Source organism: Polyergus mexicanus, unplaced genomic scaffold (assembly GCF_030449975.1).
Source record: "Polyergus mexicanus isolate NDT 795.1 unplaced genomic scaffold, iyPolMexi1.0 SCAF_2, whole genome shotgun sequence".
Classification (NCBI taxonomy): domain Eukaryota; kingdom Metazoa; phylum Arthropoda; class Insecta; order Hymenoptera; family Formicidae; genus Polyergus; species Polyergus mexicanus.
The window spans coordinates 1,816,099-1,835,683 of NW_027223322.1; the positions used below are offsets into that span (position 1 = coordinate 1,816,099).

A 19,585-nucleotide genomic window follows, 5' to 3' on the forward strand; every position below is an offset into this window, starting at 1 on the left:
CATTTGTTGTCACTTGAAAATAAATATACACACTTCTTCTTTTTTATATTTAATTAGTCTTCTATAAGAGAATTTGCCTATACGCCAGTTGGATAAATCTACACATATAAAATTATAGTTCTTTATCACTTTTATTGTAGATGGGTAAACGCGATTTTTACCGATCGTATTCGCGCCACTGTCGTAACACCGGCGACGCTAGCGCCATTAGATCGAGTTGCGGCGACAATAGCGACATTCCGGTGCTCGATGCTGCCGTATCGATTGGTTGATCAGTGTCGCGCGTGTAGCCGTAACGTTTGGTCGCGGTACGTCAATGCGGCAGGTGGAGCGGGACCGAGCGAGTGTGTACGAGTCGTAAAGACGAACGGTAAGAAGAGTTTACCCGCGAAGCGTATCTACGAGCGTGGTGAAACAGAGTTTCCCGGCGACGAACGGAAATCCTTAGTCCCGGACGGGCGGCTTCCGCTCGGCGAATGTCGGCAAACACGCTGCCATGTAGCGCCGGTTGTGTGTGCTGTAAATGAAGCGGCGGCGTATACCGCGCTCGCGTGCCGTGGGAAAGGTATCGTCCGCCGCAACCGCGACGGCAGCGGCGGCGGGGGCGATGGGAATGGCGCGCAAATGCTGCGTGCGTAGCTGCGAGGCGGACGTGCGGGAGGCGCGCGCCAAAGGACTACCGCTACACAAATTTCCCAAGGACGTCGCGTTGAGGGACAGGTGGTTGGCGAGCGGCGGATTCGACGAGAGTTTCAAGCCGACGCCGGGCCAGGTCGTCTGCCATAGGCATTTCAAACGCGCCGACTACGAACACGCCGCACGGGGCGGTCACAAGTTCCTGCTCAAGAGGGGCAGCGTGCCCACGGTTTTCGCCGACTATGACAATCATCCCGGTACGTGCGATAGCGCGCCGACGACCGGTCTATCTCGTGCCGCGAGGGCCAAGTGGACGTTGCGAGGTGTAAAACGCACAACGTAGTTACTTCCGCGCATCTATTTGTCTCTCTCTCTCTCTCTCTCTCTCTCTCTCTCTCTCTCTCTCTCTCTCTTTCTTCCCCCTTCTCCCCCTCTTCCTTGTATCCACCTCACCGCTTTGCTCTTTGCTCCGCCATGTATCCCCCGCTGCATTCTCCCCCTCTCCTCCACTCCCATCCTCCTCGATTCGTCGCATCGTGCTCGATGCGTATACGCGGCAGCTTCGAGTTTGTCGAGTCGCGTCGAGCCACGCCGGCGTCGCGCGCGATGCCGGTAATTTATAAGAGCGCGTTTTTTTTTTCTCCCGACAATGCCGCTGTTTCATCAACAGTTTCTCTTTGGGCGCGTTCAGAAAACACAACCGTTGAGCATCGTCTTGTCAACACTCGACGTTGATTTGTTGGTTCTAGAAGTAAGAACCAATCACGTTCGATTGCTACTCGACGGTTGTGTCACCTGAACGCACCCATTGTCGTTGCCGAATGTTGGCAAATATTCGCGATCGAATAATTCGCGCGACACTCGAATGTCCATTTGTGTGTTCGATTGTTTACTGACAAAAAACGCGCGTTATTGTTAGCAAGCGGCGGTAAAACATTTTCATTTGTATATACATCTCTATGTTAGAATCCGGTCTTTCTTATTAGATTATGTAGGGTGTCTCAAAAAGGCCTAGTATCCTTTTTGTAACAAATATCCTTTGACCCATTTGGAATAGATTTTACTTTAACGAAAATATCGATTTTTTTTTTAGCTGTATTTTATAGCATAAAAATTGTATGTAAATATTTTATGTAATAAGTGTAAAATTCGATGTTTATTATTATTATTATTTTTTTTTTTTCTTGCAGATCCAGTGATTATGTCAGTAAAATCTTCTACATCTTATGCGCAAGAAGACTTGGATCTGATCAACTCAGAAATACTTAATTTGGAACATTCTGCTTCACCATTATTATCAGAAGCAAGAACGCCTAAATCGGATAGTTGTGGTGAGACGTGTTACTCCAGACCTGAATCGTCCACGGACTCTTTAAATCTCCCTGATTGTTCAGAAGTAATGGAAAACGATTGCAAAATGGCAAACCTAAAGGAAGAAATTGTGACATTAGTGAAAGATAAGTTGATTGAAAATTCGGACAGTAAAGTAAATACGGTAGCAATGCAGCTTGGTATTGTTGAGGCAGAAGCAACAATGAAGGCTGATGGTAAAGATTTGATAATAAAGGAAGAATTGAAAAACATAAAGTTACCCGATGACAAGGAGTTTGGCAAATCAGAAGAATTAAAACCAAAGATTTTAAATCGTGATGGCACAAAGTTTTATCCCGGTGCTAAACTGGAAGCAAAAGACTTTAATGATAAGTGGCAAGTATCGTTGAATGTGAAAAAGTTATAGTGTGATATGAAAATTCCAAGTGTTCAAAATATCAATTAGAAGTTTAATAGTCAATGGGTATTATGACTGAAATAAAATAAATATATATTGATCAATATTTATAGGTATTCTGCGAAAGTGGTAGAAACAGATTGGGATGAAAGAGAAGTTTTGATACATTTTGACAAATGGAGTTCGAGATTTGACGAATGGATACCAATGGATAGTTCCAGACTTCGTATATTGCAAACCCCACCGCAGTAAGTTAATGCTTTGTTAAAATTATTAAAATATTGCATTGATAACTCGCACTCGTTATCTAATTTTCTTCTATAATACATTCTTCAAAGACTCAAAGATTCATCTTGATAAGCCATTCTTTGTCTTTCTTTAAGCGAACAAGCTTGGATCCCGCCGTCTCCGTAAGTGAACATTATGCTATTAAGTATAGTTTTTGGTTTAGTAGCGTTTGTTTAATATGCTGTGATTAACAAGAGTTAAATAGAGAGAATTATTTGAACCCTATAGATTGTTTATATCTACAACGGTGATGGTAAATATCTTCGTCATATCCCCAAATAATATCTTAAACGATGGAATATGCAAATAAAAAATTCATTTTTCATTACATACATTGAATCTCATTTCTTTGTTATATAAATGTATAAAATGAAAATATTATTTATTGTGTTACGAATAGTAGATTATATAGAAAACTTTTGTTATGCAATATGATGCAATATTAATTATATATTGTATCTCGCATGTATTGTTTGACAGAAACAAATAGTATTAATTATTTTTGTTAATATATCTCCTCTTGTTATGTGTGTAAATGCATTACAATAACACTTTTCTTGAAATATTGCCGAATCGATTTTTCGAATTTAGTTTTCTGAATTTTTGGTGTGAGGTGAACCCCAAACCCTAATTAGCTTTGACAGATGAATTACGAGGCGAAGTTATTTCCGTAAAAAAATAAAATTTGAATTGCGACGAAACGTCAACCATATATCTTGTAGCTTTCTCGTTTCGTCGAATATTTTTTGTATTCAATTTCGTAATGCGACGATTTCGCGTCTACAGGGAGGCAAAGACGCGAGACTTTTCAGTGGGCGAAAGGGTACTCGCTACGTGGGCGGACGGTAGAAAATATCCTGCCAAAATTAATGCGATCTTGACAAACGGTAAGCGATCTAACCTAACCTAAACCCATAAGAGGAGAAAAGGGACTGCGTCCCCGTAGACTACCGTTTGACGTTTAGGGGGATATGTATATAATCTTTTTTTTTTATTTAAACGGAGTACTGTACCTCGGCATATAGTGTTAAGAAAATTTTTTTCGCAGACAGGTACGATATATTATTTGATGATGGATATGCAAAAATCGTCAAGTCGTCGAAAATGACCAAGATCGCTGAAAGTCCAACCAAGGTATGAAGCATTAGATTGAGGTTATGTTGTTGTTTCTTGGTAACTGATATGGATCACAAAGGTTGATGGAATTTCGTCTCGAACTTGTCAAATTAGTAAAATCGAACGATATCTTTAATTTATATTTAATATTTATCATTAGCTCTCTTTTCCGAATATATCGGATTTGATATCATTTTATATAATTTTTAATTATTATCTCTCAACAAAAGTCATAAGAATGTAAAAAATGATTTCATGAAACCTAAAAAAAATTAGATTTCTTTAAATTGAAATTTTTTTACATGTATATAACATAAATCTGCATCACATTACACTTTCTATATTGTTTGAAAATTATTTCTTTATTTCTCTTAAACAGCAATTAAGTGAATTAGAAGGGTATATAGGCAGCAAACAAGAAAGACGGGATAAGAAACGGAAGCATACAATTATGGAATTGTTTAACACTCACTCGAGAAAACGCACGAAGAATGATGCTGATAAAACGTCAAAGAGGGAAGAGACTGTTGTCAAAGAAAGTGGGGAAAGCTCTACAGAAAATAAAGTCGAATTAGATGGTACCTTATTTGGTGCCTGTTATGATCCAGGTACAGATTTATTAAGAGGCTTTGAAACTAATCCCTCAAAAATTAAATCATATTCAAAGAAAAGTAAAAAGGAAATGCCTAAAAATGATACGGATCACGAAGAAGATGTTGGTCCTGAATGGATCGATGGAGAACCACAAGGAACAGAATCTTATATTGTAGATGGCAATGATGGTAAGTTACAAATATTATTTCTCGATGAAATACATTTTTTCTTATTTCTGATCATATTGCAATACTATTTTAATGTATAATGTAAACATTTACATTTTAGGACCACGTCGCTCTATAATAGTACCAGATAAAAGATTACCTCCTGGTTGGGAAAAACACTTTACACAAAGAAAAGCTGGTACATCTGCTGGAAAGTGGGATGTTTTATTCATACAGTAAGATAAAATATAAAAATCTGTTATTTACTATTATTAAATAATATAATTTACACATAATTATGTTTTTGTTTCAAAGTAAGCAGACAGGAAAAAAGTTCAGATCCAGAAATGATATCAGAGTATTCCTGGAGAATCAAGGGCAATATGATTTTAATCCTGAAAACTTTGACTTTTGTATACATCGTAGAAAACGAAATCATGTACCTCGTTTGAAACAAGAAGCTACACCAGAAAAAAAGATAAAAACTTTATTGCCCAAAACAAAAACATTACCCACATCTGAGAATACATCACTGCAAACGCCAAATACTATCAGTACAACTAACATCTCAACGCCTGTCACATCTTCTACGGATGGTGGTAAGATTTATACAATATGTTAGATTTTCATAATTCGCGCGTATCACATTTTAATCTTTGAAATATATCTTTTATACTCCACTCTAATTCATCAGAGATGATCTATTGTAAGTACTTGTACAGATATTGTATTTTTACAAACCTTAATAAATTGATTATTATTTTCTTTATAATGTAATTATAATAATAAAATGTATACATATATTATGTGGATAATATGCTTTATAACGTAATTTATTTATTATTATTCTGAAAAATAGCCGTTTTCATTGGACTTCGTGGTGGACTTCGTGTAGAAATGGAGGACAGTGCCTATAAGTGTCCTAAGGAAGGATGCAATAAAAATTTTCGAAAAGAAAATTTGCTGCAAATGCACATCAAGCATTATCATCCTGAATATTCCAAGTTTCTGGGTTCTACTCCAAAGGTTGAAGATTTGGCTTATGCAAGGACAATCGGGGAATCTATAGATGATATTATTCCAAAAAAATCGACGACATTCTTAGACAAAATAAACAAATTTGCTAAGAAGAAATCTCTTCCGGAAAAATCATCTACATTATTACAGTCAACATTGAACACTATGCAACCGGCGTCTCCTTCAATTCCTGGCTCAGTTATGCCAGAATTAGAAGAAGAAATGGATCAAACGGAGAAATGCAATGATTTGCAGAAGAAGGATATGAAAATTGAAACAATGTCTTCAATATCTAATCACAGTATGGAGATAGATGATGATATCGAGAAGAAAAGAGAAAATAGTTGTGCATTGTCTCCTGGTACATTATTTGACATGAAGGTAAAAGAAGAGAAAGCACAAGGTGGAATCAAAACATTATTACCTGTAAGGCCACCTACAACATCAGAGATGCAAAAAGTCGATAAAGCAAAACCTTTGGATGAAATGACGCACGTTGAACGTACGAAGAGCCAAAAGAAGAGACAAATCTCCGAACATAGTGTAGATTCACTGACTAAAGGAAAAAAACGACATGGTAAACTGCTTTCATATATACTGATTTGCTATTATCACAAGTTTTAAAATTGTATTAAATTACAAATCAAAATATAAAATTAATATATAACACACGATATCTTACATGTTACATAGGTACATCAGACCTTACTGACAGTTTCGGTGATCTAGATGATAGTGCTATGGATGCGGAAGGACCTGCAGCACTTATGTACAGATATAGCCGTAGAAAATCTGATTCAAAGAGTGATGAGAACAGTCAAAACAGTAAGTGCAATGTTTCAATTGCGTACCTTATAATGCTACAAAAACAATTGTTTTGAGTTCTTAGATATACTTTTTTTTCTCTGATTTAATAAATGGGATATATGGGATTTTTTTTTTAATTTGTATGTTTTTGATAAAATTTACTATTGCATTATTTCTGTTGTTTCTTAGGTCAACTAAATGATTCTCGCATTGAAAAAGGTGATCCCTTAAAAGGGGATATCAAAACAGATATTAATAATGATACAGAAGGTACATTGTTTATTTTTTTTATCTTTTATTGATTTTGCTTTTTAATTTCAGGTACCATCACTGTTATTTTATTTTATTTATTATATTTTATTTTATAAGAAATGTACACACATTTAGCATATTTCTCTCAACATATATGTCTCTTCACTATGAATATTTTATATTGTTTCTATATTATATAAGTTTTTTTAAATGAGTATGTGATAATTTATTATCGCAGAGAGCGAAGGAGTGATGATGATGATCAATGGAGAAATGGTAAAGGTGGAACAACTTCGGAGAGAAGAGATAATAAATTGTACATGTGGTTATATGGAAGAAGATGGTTTAATGATACAGTGCGATCTTTGTCTCTGCTGGCAACACGGTCATTGCAATGCGATTGAAAGGGAAAAGGATGTTCCTGAAAAATATATATGTTATATATGCCAACATCCGTATCGGCAACGGCCATCTAAGAAATACTTTCATGATCAGGATTGGATTAAAGAAGGAAAATTGCCAAGGTAATTTTTATTATACATATAACATACAATTATTTTATATAATAATTTCACTTGCATATTGATTTTCCAACTTTTAGTTTGCCTAACCGAACTCGGAATCAGTACATGATAAATCAGAGGACTGCAATGTTAAAGCGTTCTTATGACTTGGTTGCTGCACTTTTGCAAATACAACAACTTCTTCATAGCTTGCGCGTAAAAATTAATGTGGCACAGTAAGTGATATGTCTGCTTATTTGACAGAAATTACATCTGTGCTACAGCAAATAACTTGTTTAATTTTTTATAAAGAAAAAAAGATCATCCCAAATTATACCTTTGGGCCAAGAATTGGGAAAAAATGGAAATACCAAAAATAGATATAGAACCAGTACCAATAATGGAAATAGTGAAAGCAGGACCGAGTTTTACCGATGTGAGTTTAGAAATTCCACGACGTGTTGAAGTAAAAACGGATGTCAAGTTATCTATAAAGGACGATCAAGATGAAAAATCAATCGCTTCGGATTCGGAATTAATGAAAATTTTGGAAGAGGATAGCACGCATTCTGATGAATCTAGGATTATCAATAAAAGGGAAGGCTTCATGAACTCAAAGGATAGTCACATACTTTTGGACGCATTAACGAGCGGTAATTCAGACATAAAGGAAAGAAACGTTGCTATGTCAGACATTAAAGCAGAGAATACAGGTACAGTAATGTAGTAAAATAAGAAAAAGAAATATATGGATAAAATATTTTTCCATTATTATATATCTCTTTTTTTATAATATATAGATTTTCTAGCCGATAAAACTATGAATGATAATTCTACATCTGAAAGTCTTTCTCTCAACTCGGGACCGCTTATTGATAATATTCAACAAGAATCGAGTATAGCCGATGTTGAAAACGAAGTTTCTGCACTCCCGCAACCTTTTATACCAGAGCCTGAAGCGCCGATTGATCCAACCGAATGCCGAATGAGATTATTGGAGCATATTGAACATTTTCAATGCCATCTTGATACGAGATTAACATCTATAGAAGCGCAAATTTGTGGTAATAAGAAAAAGATATTAAACAAAAAGAATGTATCACAAAATGCTTAAATAAAAGTTTATTATTTTGCATAGCTCTAGAGGCAATGGATCCAGATGAACTTGCATTGGAGCCACATGTTCAGCCTCGTACTAAGCAAACTGTACAGATGCTCCTTCGTGATTTGAGTACAGTCCGGAAGTTGGCAGCATTATGTTGAAGACTTGGTCAAATCTCTATGGAAGCTTACAACATATATATATATATATATAGAAAAAAAAATTAATATCTATATAAGCAGCATCTCTTATATTTATGCTACTAAAGTAAAGGTAATTATATAATTTGTTGCTATTGTTATAAAAGAAAATTTATTTTTTCGATTTTAAGATAGTTAAGCAGGTTGATTAACCTGCTTAATTCGTTATTAGAATTTATTAGAATTGTAATATAATTAAAATTGTTATTGTTAAAAGCGAAAAAATAAGATATTTTTTAAAGTCACTCATGTATTTATACATATATACATATCCTTATGATTAGTTATAACATAGCCTAATTTTTTATGTTCTTAAGTTTGTAAAATTTATAAATTCTAGTATTAAAATCTAGATATTTTTTCTAGACTTTATATTTTACAACTTGCGTTTTGGAATGTAGTATACAAAAATTATACATATAAAAGTAGTATGTATACCCACTTTTATATGTATAATTTTGTTGTGTGTATGTGTGTCCGCGCGCATGTGGTATGTGTGTATATGTACATTATATTTATTTTTCTTCTACGTAATTATATTTATTTTTCTTCCCATTAAATATGTAAGGATAATATCTAAACTATCTAAACAAGGAACATAATGTTGACAATTCGCTTTCTCTCTCGTTCTTTCTATCTAAACAGATTTATCTATTATGAAATTTTTTTAATAAATGAACAATTAATGACTAATAAATGTCGCGATGATGCACATTACTCGCCAAGCTTACTAACTACCTATGTATTTGTGTATGTATTATACATATATATAAATGCTTAATAAGGGTGGTGGTATAGCAAGCACACACACATACATATGTAATGTGTGATTCTTGGTCGCCATGCTGGTTTAGTCCAATGACTGACGTCAGAGAACGCTTAGCGGTGTGCAATCGCACGAACAACAAAGACGGATAGACAGAGATATAGCGAGTAGCGTGCGCTCGTGGTGCGCAAGCTTGGAAAAAGAAGGGGAGAGAGGCGCGCGCGATCCGTGGTAGGCAGAGTGCACAAGCGGTGCACAAAACGGTGTGTGCATTGTGCAGTCGTCGACGGATGTAAAGGACGTTGTGTGTGGGCTCGGCTCGGTTCGATTCGGCTCGTCTCGTCTCGGTTCCGATTCTCTCTCATCCGTTATGACGATATAGTGATCCAGTCGTGTTAGGCGCTCTCCGCGTCTCGGGCTCGTGTCGTCTCTCTTCCCCGGCGTAGAAAGAAAGATAGACCGCAGAGTTCTCAATCGAACTTGGCGCACCCTTCGTGCCGAGATAGATAGATAGATAGATAGATAGAGAGAGAGAGAGAGAGAGAAAAAAGCCGAGAGTGGAAAAGCGCGATGGAGGCGCGACGCTGTACGGTTTGACGGTCTCCTCCTCTATATCGTATCGCGTTTCTCGGGTCGAGTCCGGACACTACCTAGGTGTGTTCCGCGCGCGCCATGTGCCGCGCCGTCGTCACCATTCCGCGTGTGTCTCCTCCCTGCGGTTCGTCGTCGCGCGTAGTTCGATAAGTGTCGCGTAGCCGTGCGTTGGGTATCTTTAGCAAAGTGCTTCGCTCATCGGTGCTTCTCGAAGTGTTGGTGCACGCAAGTGAAATTCAACAATTGCGCACTTCTCTCTTTCCTCGTCCTTTCATGTTTGTTCGGCTCACGAGCCGTAGGAAGAGATAGCGCGAGAGAAGAAGGGAGAGAGAGAAAGCAAGCGATAGATTCGCTCGTCGGTGGTTAGAATATCGGTGAGCTCTCCAACAGCGGACAACCGAGAAAGAGAGAGAGAGAGAGATAACGTGAGGGAGCGCGAGTGGCGTATATCAAGATGGCGCATAATTTGGCACCGAGCGTCAACTGCTCGCTCGACGACATTGACCTGAACGCTCTGAAGGTTCGTAAATACGGGGGATTAAATTCGCGACATCTCGCGCGAGGCGAGGAGTCGCGCAACCGCGTGCATCGCGTTGTCCCGGCGACCCCCGGTCCACCTGAACCCGTCTGACTCCCTCCCCCCCTCCCCTCCCCTCCTATCCTCCCTCTACCTTTGGACCCGCCTGGTGTCACGCGCGTCTTATTATATATACGTGGTGATTAACCTCGCGAGGAAATCGACAACGACGACGATGTAGTGACGATGAGAGGAAAAGGAGAGAAATCCGTTTTCCTTGAATTTTTTTTCTCCATTTCTTTTTCTCTCTCGCGTCATTAATGTCGCGTGGTCGAGACGTAAAGTTGAAAGAAAAAAATCGAACGGCTCGAATGCATTCGTGCATGGTCATCATTGACAATTAATGTTGCCAGAGTTGATATAATTGCATCACTTTCGATATTCTTTGCAAATGATATTGGGGTCTTTTTTTTTTTTACACGTAATTCTCGTATAAAAAGATTGATATTTCGCCTTCTAATTCATCTCGATGCCATAATATACATATGCAATATCAAAACTACGTCCGGCAACACTCGTTGACAATTCGACAGAGACATCATCTCGCGAAACGGGATCTTTCGGCGTAGATTATCCCTCGTGTTTCTTCGTTTTAGAGAAGTATAATGAAGAGAATCGATCAATTTTTTTCATTTCGAGGTTATTCTCAATATCGATTATTATACAAGTATAAAGCTTTAATGAAACGAGCATAATACATTTAATTAGATTAAAAAAAAAAAAACCGGAGCTTGATCCCAAGATAAAAAACGGATAGTTGGTTGAAAACGTATTAATTGTGATTTTTATATATAAAAATTGGGTTTGTATTTTTACGTCTATGATCTAATGTCACAGTCAGTCACAGTCTGCTTTTAAAATGGCTGACAATCGTGTGTGTATTTTGTCTTCGGGTCTCGAATTTGTCGCCGAAATAAATATTTATTCCATTAGATTTTGTATCTAAAGGAAAGATTTCTTACAGAAAGCGTGTCTATTTTTATTTGACGGAGGATATAGGTTAAATTATCACGTTATATATCGATTTATCGTTACGAGATAAGAAGCATGGTCGCATCGATAAAATGTATTCGAAAACTTTTAGAAATGTGTTAGCTTTTTACTATCGGTCATGCGTTAGACGATTGAAATTCTCAAGAATTCTCACTAGAATTCTTTTCTCTCTGTAATATCAGTTCGTGGGATTATTATTCAAGTAAAAATTTAAAATACGTTACAATACTTCTTTCACTGTAATAAATAATTACCTCGTCGAAAAATATATATATATATATATTTTTTTTTTCAATACTACTTTATTTTTATTCATTTTATTCTTCCAGAGAGAATTTGATTAAGGTCAGAATTTTTAAAATTGAAAAAATTTAAATTTGTTTAATTTGAATTAAAATTTTTAATTAATTATTAATTAAAATTGAAAAACTTTTTTCGCGTTAGCAATAATCGCAAATATTAACAGGACGGTTCGCCAAACCCGATATTATTTTTCACGATGAAAAATGGTTTATACATTCTAAATATTAATTAGCCATTTGTGTTTTAGGAGCCTGCTGGAATCTTCGAGCTAATAGAAGTGGTCGGAAATGGAACGTATGGCCAAGTTTACAAAGTGAGTAACCCGAAGATTATTCGTCTCGTCACGCAACTCAAACGTATTATAATACTTTTAATATTATATATATATTACGTAATTTAGTGGGGAATAATTTAATATTATTTCTCATATATTATCATAATTGTTCTGACATTTGATTATTCTCCAGTTTTGCCATCTATGCGATTGGTTAATTTCACGGTGGCGTGATAATATTCTTTGCTGTGATATTTTAAATTAACCAGTAAACATCAAAATGATACGGCAGGAAGAAGAAAATACTGATAATGCGCGAATATCTCCAAGAAAAAGAGATAATGTGTTCAAGATTTTCGCATATATTCTAAATATTATTTCCGGGTAACAGTCTTAAAATTCGTTGAAATAATTTATCTCATTTTGATTTCTCCTTCGAGAAATAAATATGTTTTGTTTAGCTTCGTAATGATTTCGAAAATGACAAACATGAAGTAAAAGTATTGCAACTGCAACACTAACATTTCATGAAAATTATTTTTTTTCTCAAGTTTTTTGGAATCGTCGAGAGAGAATATAGAAGTACAAAAATGTTAAATAAAAATGATGTGGATTAAGAATTACGATACTTTTTTAGGACACAGTATTGATAAAATGATATCGGAAAATGTTTCAGAAAAATTTCAGTACTTTTGTTATTGTTAGAATATATATTCTATGATGTATATATAATATATTCTATTTCGTTTCACATATCTAAGGATCGCGTGTGTAATTTTCATATATATACATTAGTTATCATACTTCCCGTTTGAGTAATCCATATAATTCTTATCTATCAGGACCTATATCACACTTACACTACACGTCTATGTTTTCCGTTTTAGGTATGTTATCGCGAGCCTCGTATCCGTCCTATAGAAATCTGTACTTGTGTACCACATTACGCGCGTGGGAAACTTTCATGTTTAAGGTGATACATAGCGTAGCATTGCGTTGCGTTCTTGCGATATTCGTATTCGTTTTACACCTCGGCATAAATGTAAGGCTCCTTACACTAAGAAGACGCGCGATAAACGTTTTCTTGTTGCTGCATAAAAAAGAGATAACGATGTCTCCTTTGTGTCTAGAGACTGACCTGCGATTGAATTAGTGAGCTCAGAAGCAAGCGTCGTGAATCACATAGCAGAAATGCCTATAAGAAATAAAAAATTGCCTTTCTCCGTTTCTTATACAAGTTGTCTTTCACGACAAGTTCCTGCCGTTCCAGTTTCATATCTTACAGAAATATTCAGACGGTTGATATTATTATTTCGTTTCCTTATGGTGCCATTTCGAATTCTAAGTTCATTTAAACACGCACATATGAACACAAAATAATTTAAAAAATTTAGAAAGTTAAATGAAAATAGCATATTTATAAAAATTATATATGACAGAAAATATATACTTGCTGTTGGAATATATAAAGATAAAGATATGAAGAGGTCGAATTTTGTGTGGGAGAAGGAGGAGAAAGAGAAGACTTCTTCCTCACCTGTAACAGAGCACGATGGAGACCGATGATTCACTTTGAAAAAATTCTCCTTGACGAGGTCATCCTTGGGAGAATATTCCGATGTGAAAAATGGTCATAGGAGAGAGAGAAAGAGAGATGGGTTGAGAATCCCGCGACCGGAAGGACGCAAGAGTCATATATAATTTGCATTATTAATGTGCCTAGGAAAGAATGAGCTTTTATTTTGAATATAGTTGACAGTCATTGTAACGCGAAAAAAATGATAACCGAGTATATGAATTTATTGCTACACAAATCATATACCTAGTAATCTATATTATCCATATAGACGGATTAAAATTTGAACGAAGAATGATGAGAGAGTTACCTATTGCAAAATATTAGAGAATATTATAAAATATTTATAGAATATTATAGAATATTTATTAATGCATGTTCATATAACTCAATCTAACGCAATCCATTACGAAGAAAAATGTTATTAAAGTTATTATTAGTAAAGTAGGCTTCTTTATACGCAATGTGTCGTAATACGTTACATTTATGTATGAATTACATTTCTGATTTATAAATTGCATTCGCATCGACATCGACGTCGAAATGAACTTTTAGACCCGTATTATTAATTAATTTGAATAAGCGGAAAATAATATTCGCTTTATATCGAAAGGAGATGATAAATAGTATACGTTGAGAGAGAAAGAGATATTACCGGCGGCAACCCCTCTCTCTCTTCCACGGAAACGACATCAAAATGAAAGTTGTTCTGGCACAATTAATTAATTCACGTTATCCGCACCCAGATGCGGCTGCATTTATCGCACTCGTTTGCACCTCATTCGATTCACTACGATGAATAATTAGGAGAGGAAATTCATACTTGTGTCTAGACGACCTAAAAAAAAAAAAAAAAAAAAAAAAAAAAAAAAAAAAAAAAAAAAAAAAAAAAAAAAAAAAAAAAAAAAAAAAAGATTCGCATAGGAATTTTACACAGTTGGAAAATTTATGTTTTCTCGTTAAAAGATATGTCGGTTAAAATTTTTGTGTTAAATATTTAACACTTTTATGTGTTAATTTAATATATTGCTGTTGTGTTAATTGAACTCAAATATTAAATTATTAAAAGAACTGAAAAAAATGTTAAAATAATACAATGTATATAATATTTTTAATTTTATCATTAAGAATATATATATATTGATTTTACATAAAATTTATTTTAAATTACTATAAAGTTTGCATTCATTTCGTGTTGAAATATTAATATAGTATTAGTGTCACCATTTAATATATCATATTACGTTAAATTAACATAAAAATTTGTGTGGACCGTTTGGGACATATGTCAAAAAATCAAATTTTTTAACTGTGTATAAACGCACACGCGCATTCATCGGTTGCGAGATGCGTCCCCTATTCGCATTCGCATCTATCCTCCATCTTGTAGCACTTGTGCTCTTTAAACGCTTTACTTTCGGGCTATGCGGAGATGGAGAGAACGAGAGGGAAGCGGAGGACGAGGACGATGACCCGTTGCCGATGACGGCACAAAATGAGTCGAACACGTACGCGTGTGCGTGAAAACTTGAGTGCGAGACAAATGCGCGCGCGCTATCTTGCACAAATCATACTATCCTAACAATAAGATTTATAAAAGAGAATCGATGATAAGACTACGAATCTAAGAAAAATCTGATTCAACGTTGATTGATCTTTTCTTTTGTTACCTTTATTGTCATAGTTTAACGCACTTTCGCTTGTCATTAATTCTTTTATGATATGTAATAAAAAAAAGATAAACTCATGTTCAATTCTTTTAAATATAACATAGAATAATTTTTAACAGAAGCCAAAAAGACAAAATCACATGAATCCATATTTCAAACATCATTACACTAACAAAATATATAGCTAGTTCTGAGAATAGTTTAATTAAATAATCATCTTTCATTATACATATGCATGATTTGATCGAATGCGTTTTATAATTCAAACGTCACTTCCGAGCAATCGATTCGTGCCACTTCAAGACTATTCAGATAAACGATTTTTTCCCTAAGTTGCAGTTTTTACTTGTTTGTGCTGACAAAAAGATAATCGAAAAATGATTTCGTCACATTTTCTTTTATCGACATTTTAAGATAGAAGTGCATTTTATTTTTAGATGTTATTTTTATTCGTAATATGTCGATAAACTGAATTATGTACATAGCGTGTTTAAAACTATAGATTACATTTTTATCTTGCTATTGTTTGTCTTTCTTAACACTATCTCACCATTGTCATTTATATTTCGAAAAAATAAGCTCTTCTATCTAAATAACAGCAGTCAACAGTGCTATTAGTTTAATATTGCAATTTGTCACGTATCATCACCGTAAAAAAAAAGTTTTCGCGCATAACAGCCGTTGAATAAATTTGCTATTTTTTTTTTTCCCCAGTATCGCGTTGTTTTGTAGAGAAATGAATTCGACCAAAAGAAGAGAAGAAAAACTTTTTAAAAGGCCGTAAAACAATAATATTTGAGGAAAACTTTTCTCTCTGCATCGCGCGCGTATCTCTCCTCGATTTCTCGCTTAGAATCGAAAACTCTTGGTTTTATACGAGTCAAGTGACATTTACACGTAGGTGGAGATTCAGAGGCAGTCCGCAAGAGTGGAGTTTTTCGTTGAGCGAGCAACCGAGAACGACGAGACTGTATGGCCGATTCTCTTTGAGAGGATAGACGGTCGAGACGCGCATATCCATAGTCTGCGTTTGTATGCGCACGGCTTTGTAGTTGAAAAAAAGGTCGTACGCACATAAAGAGTGCGGTGACGCTTTTTTCCGCCACACACGCCACCCTGCTTGCTCTATCTCTCAGCGGCTAGAGAGAGAGAGAGAGAGAGAGAGAAATGAGATGCTTATAACGACGCGGGGGATGCATTTTGTTTCGCGCCAATTGCAGCATGTGCGTCATTTTCTTTTAATAATCCATTTAATATCCAACCATCGTAGGTAGACGTTTTATCGATAGGTTAAACGACCAGAGAGTTGATACTACTTAACTTGCGTGGATAAGTAAGGTGTAGAGGTATTATAAAAAAAATATTGTATTTGGAGAACCCCGACGGTTAATTCTTATAGGAGATTACGTTAGGAGATAAGTTTCGGAGTATACAAGTCCGCCACTCCATCATCTCGATGCTTCGGGGTCTTATGCGTTTAACGGATGATAATGACAATGCGCTTTTCTGCTCCGCAGGGTCGGCACACCAAGACCGGTCAGCTGGCGGCTATCAAGGTCATGGACGTCACGGAGGCAAGTATTCGGTTGCATGATTTAATTACTTTCTCATTTTGCGGGGTTCACAACGTTACTGTACGGCACTTGGCTTCACTTTATCATTGAAGAGTTAGAATTGCGGTTGCGAGATCGGTTTCTCGGATAATACGAAGAGTTTCGCGTCGGAGTAAAATATGACACAGTCATGCCGCAGCTTATAAAACTTTGTTACGCGAGATTTACAGCTGTCGGGAAAGATTCCTTTCAATTCTGGAAAATAGGCGTAATGCCTGCGCGTCCCACAACCGCAGATAGATAAGTTTTTATCAGCATGAAGAAAACGCATAAAAGACGATATTAGAAACGATTCTATAGAGAATTATCGCGTATCATTATCGCCGATAGAAGACAAAGACCATTTCTATGAACCTGTGAGCGATAAAGATTTACTCGATATTTTCCAGGATCTAGAATTAATTATATAATCAAGCAGAGAGAGATGTATGCTTAGTAATGCTTTTTCAATGTTTGCAATTGTTCAATACTCGAATAAATTATTTGCGTAATAGAATAGTTTTTTTCTATCATTATCGTTATATTTAGCTTATGAAAAAGTCATTTTATAATTGCGATGAGAATCATCTTGTAGCGATATATTTATGTAATGGAATATTCCTAGTAAACAGGAAGAAGAGGGGTGAAGAGCATTCTTTCTTATTATTCTATTTATACCTACTGCAAAAAAATTAAGAAGCGTTATAATATTACCATATCGTGCTCGTAACTATCCTTTTTTTATATTCTCTTCTCAAATTGACGGATGCTGAATCGGAATTCAATGATATGATTATCTTTCACTTCTCTTCATATATCTCTTCTTGAGTGCCCTCTTTTCTTTTCTCTCACGTAACACGCGAGAAAAAAATCTCAACTCTACTTACCTACTTAACGTCAGATTGCTTTTCTAGATAACTGAAAGAAATTTTCACATTCTGATTTTATCTTATAGTATGTCTAAGTCTGTCTGTCTTTCAATGATTGTATTCTTATAAATTTTATTCTTATTTTATTCTCATAATTATTATGTATAAATAGCTTGAATTTATAGTTTTTAAATAATTATACAGATATAACAAGTAGAACACAGATCAGAGATGCAAATTTCCGACAATGACTTACTTGAAAAATTTGCTAATGTTTTAAATATCATACAATCTTTTAACAAATTTTTGTTTATTGTTATAGGATGAAGAGGAGGAAATTAAATTAGAAATAAATGTACTCAAGCGGGTGAGTGTGCATAAATTTCATAAGGCACTATGGATGATCGTTAGAATAAATTAATACAAACGAGTTTTTTTTACGTTGCAGTATTCGAATCATAGAAATATAGCTACGTATTACGGTGCCTTCGTAAAGAAGTCATCACCCGGCAAAGACGATCAATTATGGCTGGTTATGGAATATTGCGGAGCTGGCTCCGTGACGGATCTTGTCAAGTCAACAAAGGGTCAGAGCTTGAAGGAAGAATGGATAGCTTATATCTCGCGAGAAATACTGAGAGGACTTAGTTATCTTCATAGCAATAAAGTCATCCACAGGGACATTAAGGGGCAAAATGTTTTGTTGACTGACAACGCGGAAGTCAAACTTGGTAAGCAGATTTGAATATAAATAATTAGGTTGATGAAAAAAATTCACATCGTATTCGTAAAATGAAATTGAAAACGAAATATTTCACATTTAAAAAATTTTTATTGATATTTTTTAGCTCATTTTTTTATTTCAAGAAGACAGATATACTTTTTTTTTTAATAATTAGATTGATTACTTTATTTTTAAGATAAAATTTTACAAAAAAGATGAAGCTTTTGCATAAACTTAATATTTATTATGCGACATATTTTATTTTGATGCACTAATTATGCTGCCATATTCTTTTAGTTGATTTTGGCGTTAGCGCGCAATTGGACAGAACGATAGGTAGAAGAAATACATTTATCGGTACGCCTTACTGGATGGCACCAGAAGTTATTGCTTGTGATGAAAATCCAGACGCCACTTACGACAATAGAAGCGACCTTTGGTCGCTCGGAATTACCGCTTTAGAAATGGCTGAATCACAACCTCCGCTTTGCGATCTGCATCCCATGAGAGTGAGTCTTTCTCAATAATTTTGACGTTTAAATCTATTTTTATATCACAAAAGATATTCTCATATTTAAAATTATATGTCGCTATATGATCGTACATTGTTAAACAGGCCTTATTTTTGATTCCTCGTAACCCACCACCGCGGCTCAAGTCGAAGAAGTGGGCCAAAAAGTTTCACGGATTTATCGAAACGGTGCTAGTTAAGGATTATCATCAAAGACCCTATACAGAACAGCTCCTCAAACATCCATTTATACGGGACCAACCTACGGAAAGACAAGTCAGAATACAGCTTAAAGATCACATCGATCGCTGTAAAAAGCGTAAACAGGAGAAAGGTGCGAAGATTAATAGAAAAAGTTATATTTTTGAAACTTGTTTAAAATACAGCGGCACCTTGTCATATATCCATTACTCATTACAGAAAGAGACGACTATCGATATAGCGGTAGTGAAAACGAAGAAGACGAGCCGGCATTGGCGGGCGAACCGTCGTCTATAGTTCAAGCACCTGGAGGTGACACTTTGCGCCGTAATTTTCAACAAATTCAGGAAGGCAGGACTTTGACGCAGGATATACCTCCTCAAGCACCTGCCGTTAAAGAAAAACCTGGAAACAGATCTCAGAGAGAGGTACCGGAACCCGGACCGCCCGCGAGACCCGCTATACCGCACAGACTTATAGGTACATTTAAGATTTATAAAAGAATTTACGTAGTAAAGAAATTA

The 19,585-nt window shown here is 35.6% G+C and overlaps 2 protein-coding genes across 15 annotated transcripts in view; both read left to right on the forward strand.

Moving 5' to 3' along the window:
- The first annotated feature begins 287 nt into the window (after nucleotides 1-287).
- Nucleotides 288-8,638, forward strand: Mbd-r2 (MBD-R2). Of its 5 annotated transcripts, none has more exons than XM_070314327.1 (17): nucleotides 288-893; nucleotides 1,827-2,343; nucleotides 2,479-2,613; nucleotides 2,749-2,775; nucleotides 3,440-3,540; nucleotides 3,702-3,787; nucleotides 4,149-4,551; nucleotides 4,652-4,766; nucleotides 4,846-5,129; nucleotides 5,390-6,124; nucleotides 6,241-6,372; nucleotides 6,544-6,624; nucleotides 6,845-7,130; nucleotides 7,208-7,345; nucleotides 7,422-7,822; nucleotides 7,910-8,173; nucleotides 8,248-8,638. In XM_070314327.1, the coding sequence occupies exons 1-17, from the start codon at nucleotides 524-526 to the stop codon at nucleotides 8,370-8,372; spliced, it is 4,200 nt and encodes a 1,399-aa protein (XP_070170428.1). In that variant the 5' UTR covers nucleotides 288-523; the 3' UTR covers nucleotides 8,373-8,638. The 5 variants fall into 5 exon arrangements, with proteins under 5 accessions (XP_070170428.1, XP_070170446.1, XP_070170441.1 ...); XM_070314345.1 differs by having other exon boundaries at nucleotides 288-370; nucleotides 8,248-8,637; XM_070314352.1 differs by lacking the exon at nucleotides 288-893 and adding an exon at nucleotides 1,290-1,564 and having other exon boundaries at nucleotides 8,248-8,636.
- Nucleotides 8,639-9,338: 700 nt separating this feature from the next.
- The window catches only part of Msn (serine/threonine-protein kinase msn), a 28,439-nt gene continuing 18,192 nt past the window's right edge, over nucleotides 9,339-19,585 (forward strand). For 4 of the 10 annotated variants that reach the window (XM_070314383.1, XM_070314409.1, XM_070314374.1 and 1 more), the window contains exons 1-8: nucleotides 9,339-10,291; nucleotides 11,892-11,957; nucleotides 16,682-16,738; nucleotides 17,948-17,992; nucleotides 18,074-18,356; nucleotides 18,647-18,858; nucleotides 18,966-19,194; nucleotides 19,281-19,541. In XM_070314383.1, coding sequence (XP_070170484.1) covers nucleotides 10,226-10,291; nucleotides 11,892-11,957; nucleotides 16,682-16,738; nucleotides 17,948-17,992; nucleotides 18,074-18,356; nucleotides 18,647-18,858; nucleotides 18,966-19,194; nucleotides 19,281-19,541 — 1,219 coding nt within the window. In that variant the 5' untranslated portion in view covers nucleotides 9,339-10,225. The remainder of the gene's footprint in view (nucleotides 10,292-11,891; nucleotides 11,958-16,681; nucleotides 16,739-17,947; nucleotides 17,993-18,073; nucleotides 18,357-18,646; nucleotides 18,859-18,965; nucleotides 19,195-19,280; nucleotides 19,542-19,585) is intronic. The other 6 variants (XM_070314358.1, XM_070314390.1, XM_070314399.1 and 3 more) reach the window with 4 other exon arrangements.

Bases quoted from the DNA above. Each gene is read 5' to 3' on its own strand.
- Mbd-r2 (XM_070314327.1), top strand. From the start codon at position 524: ATGAAGCGGCGGCGTATACCGCGCTCGCGTGCCGTGGGAAAGGTATCG. The intron at 4,552-4,651 runs GTAAGTTACAAA...TTTACATTTTAG, and splicing joins TATTGTAGATGGCAATGATG to GACCACGTCGCTCTATAATA. The intron at 8,174-8,247 runs GTAATAAGAAAA...TATTTTGCATAG, and splicing joins TATAGAAGCGCAAATTTGTG to CTCTAGAGGCAATGGATCCA.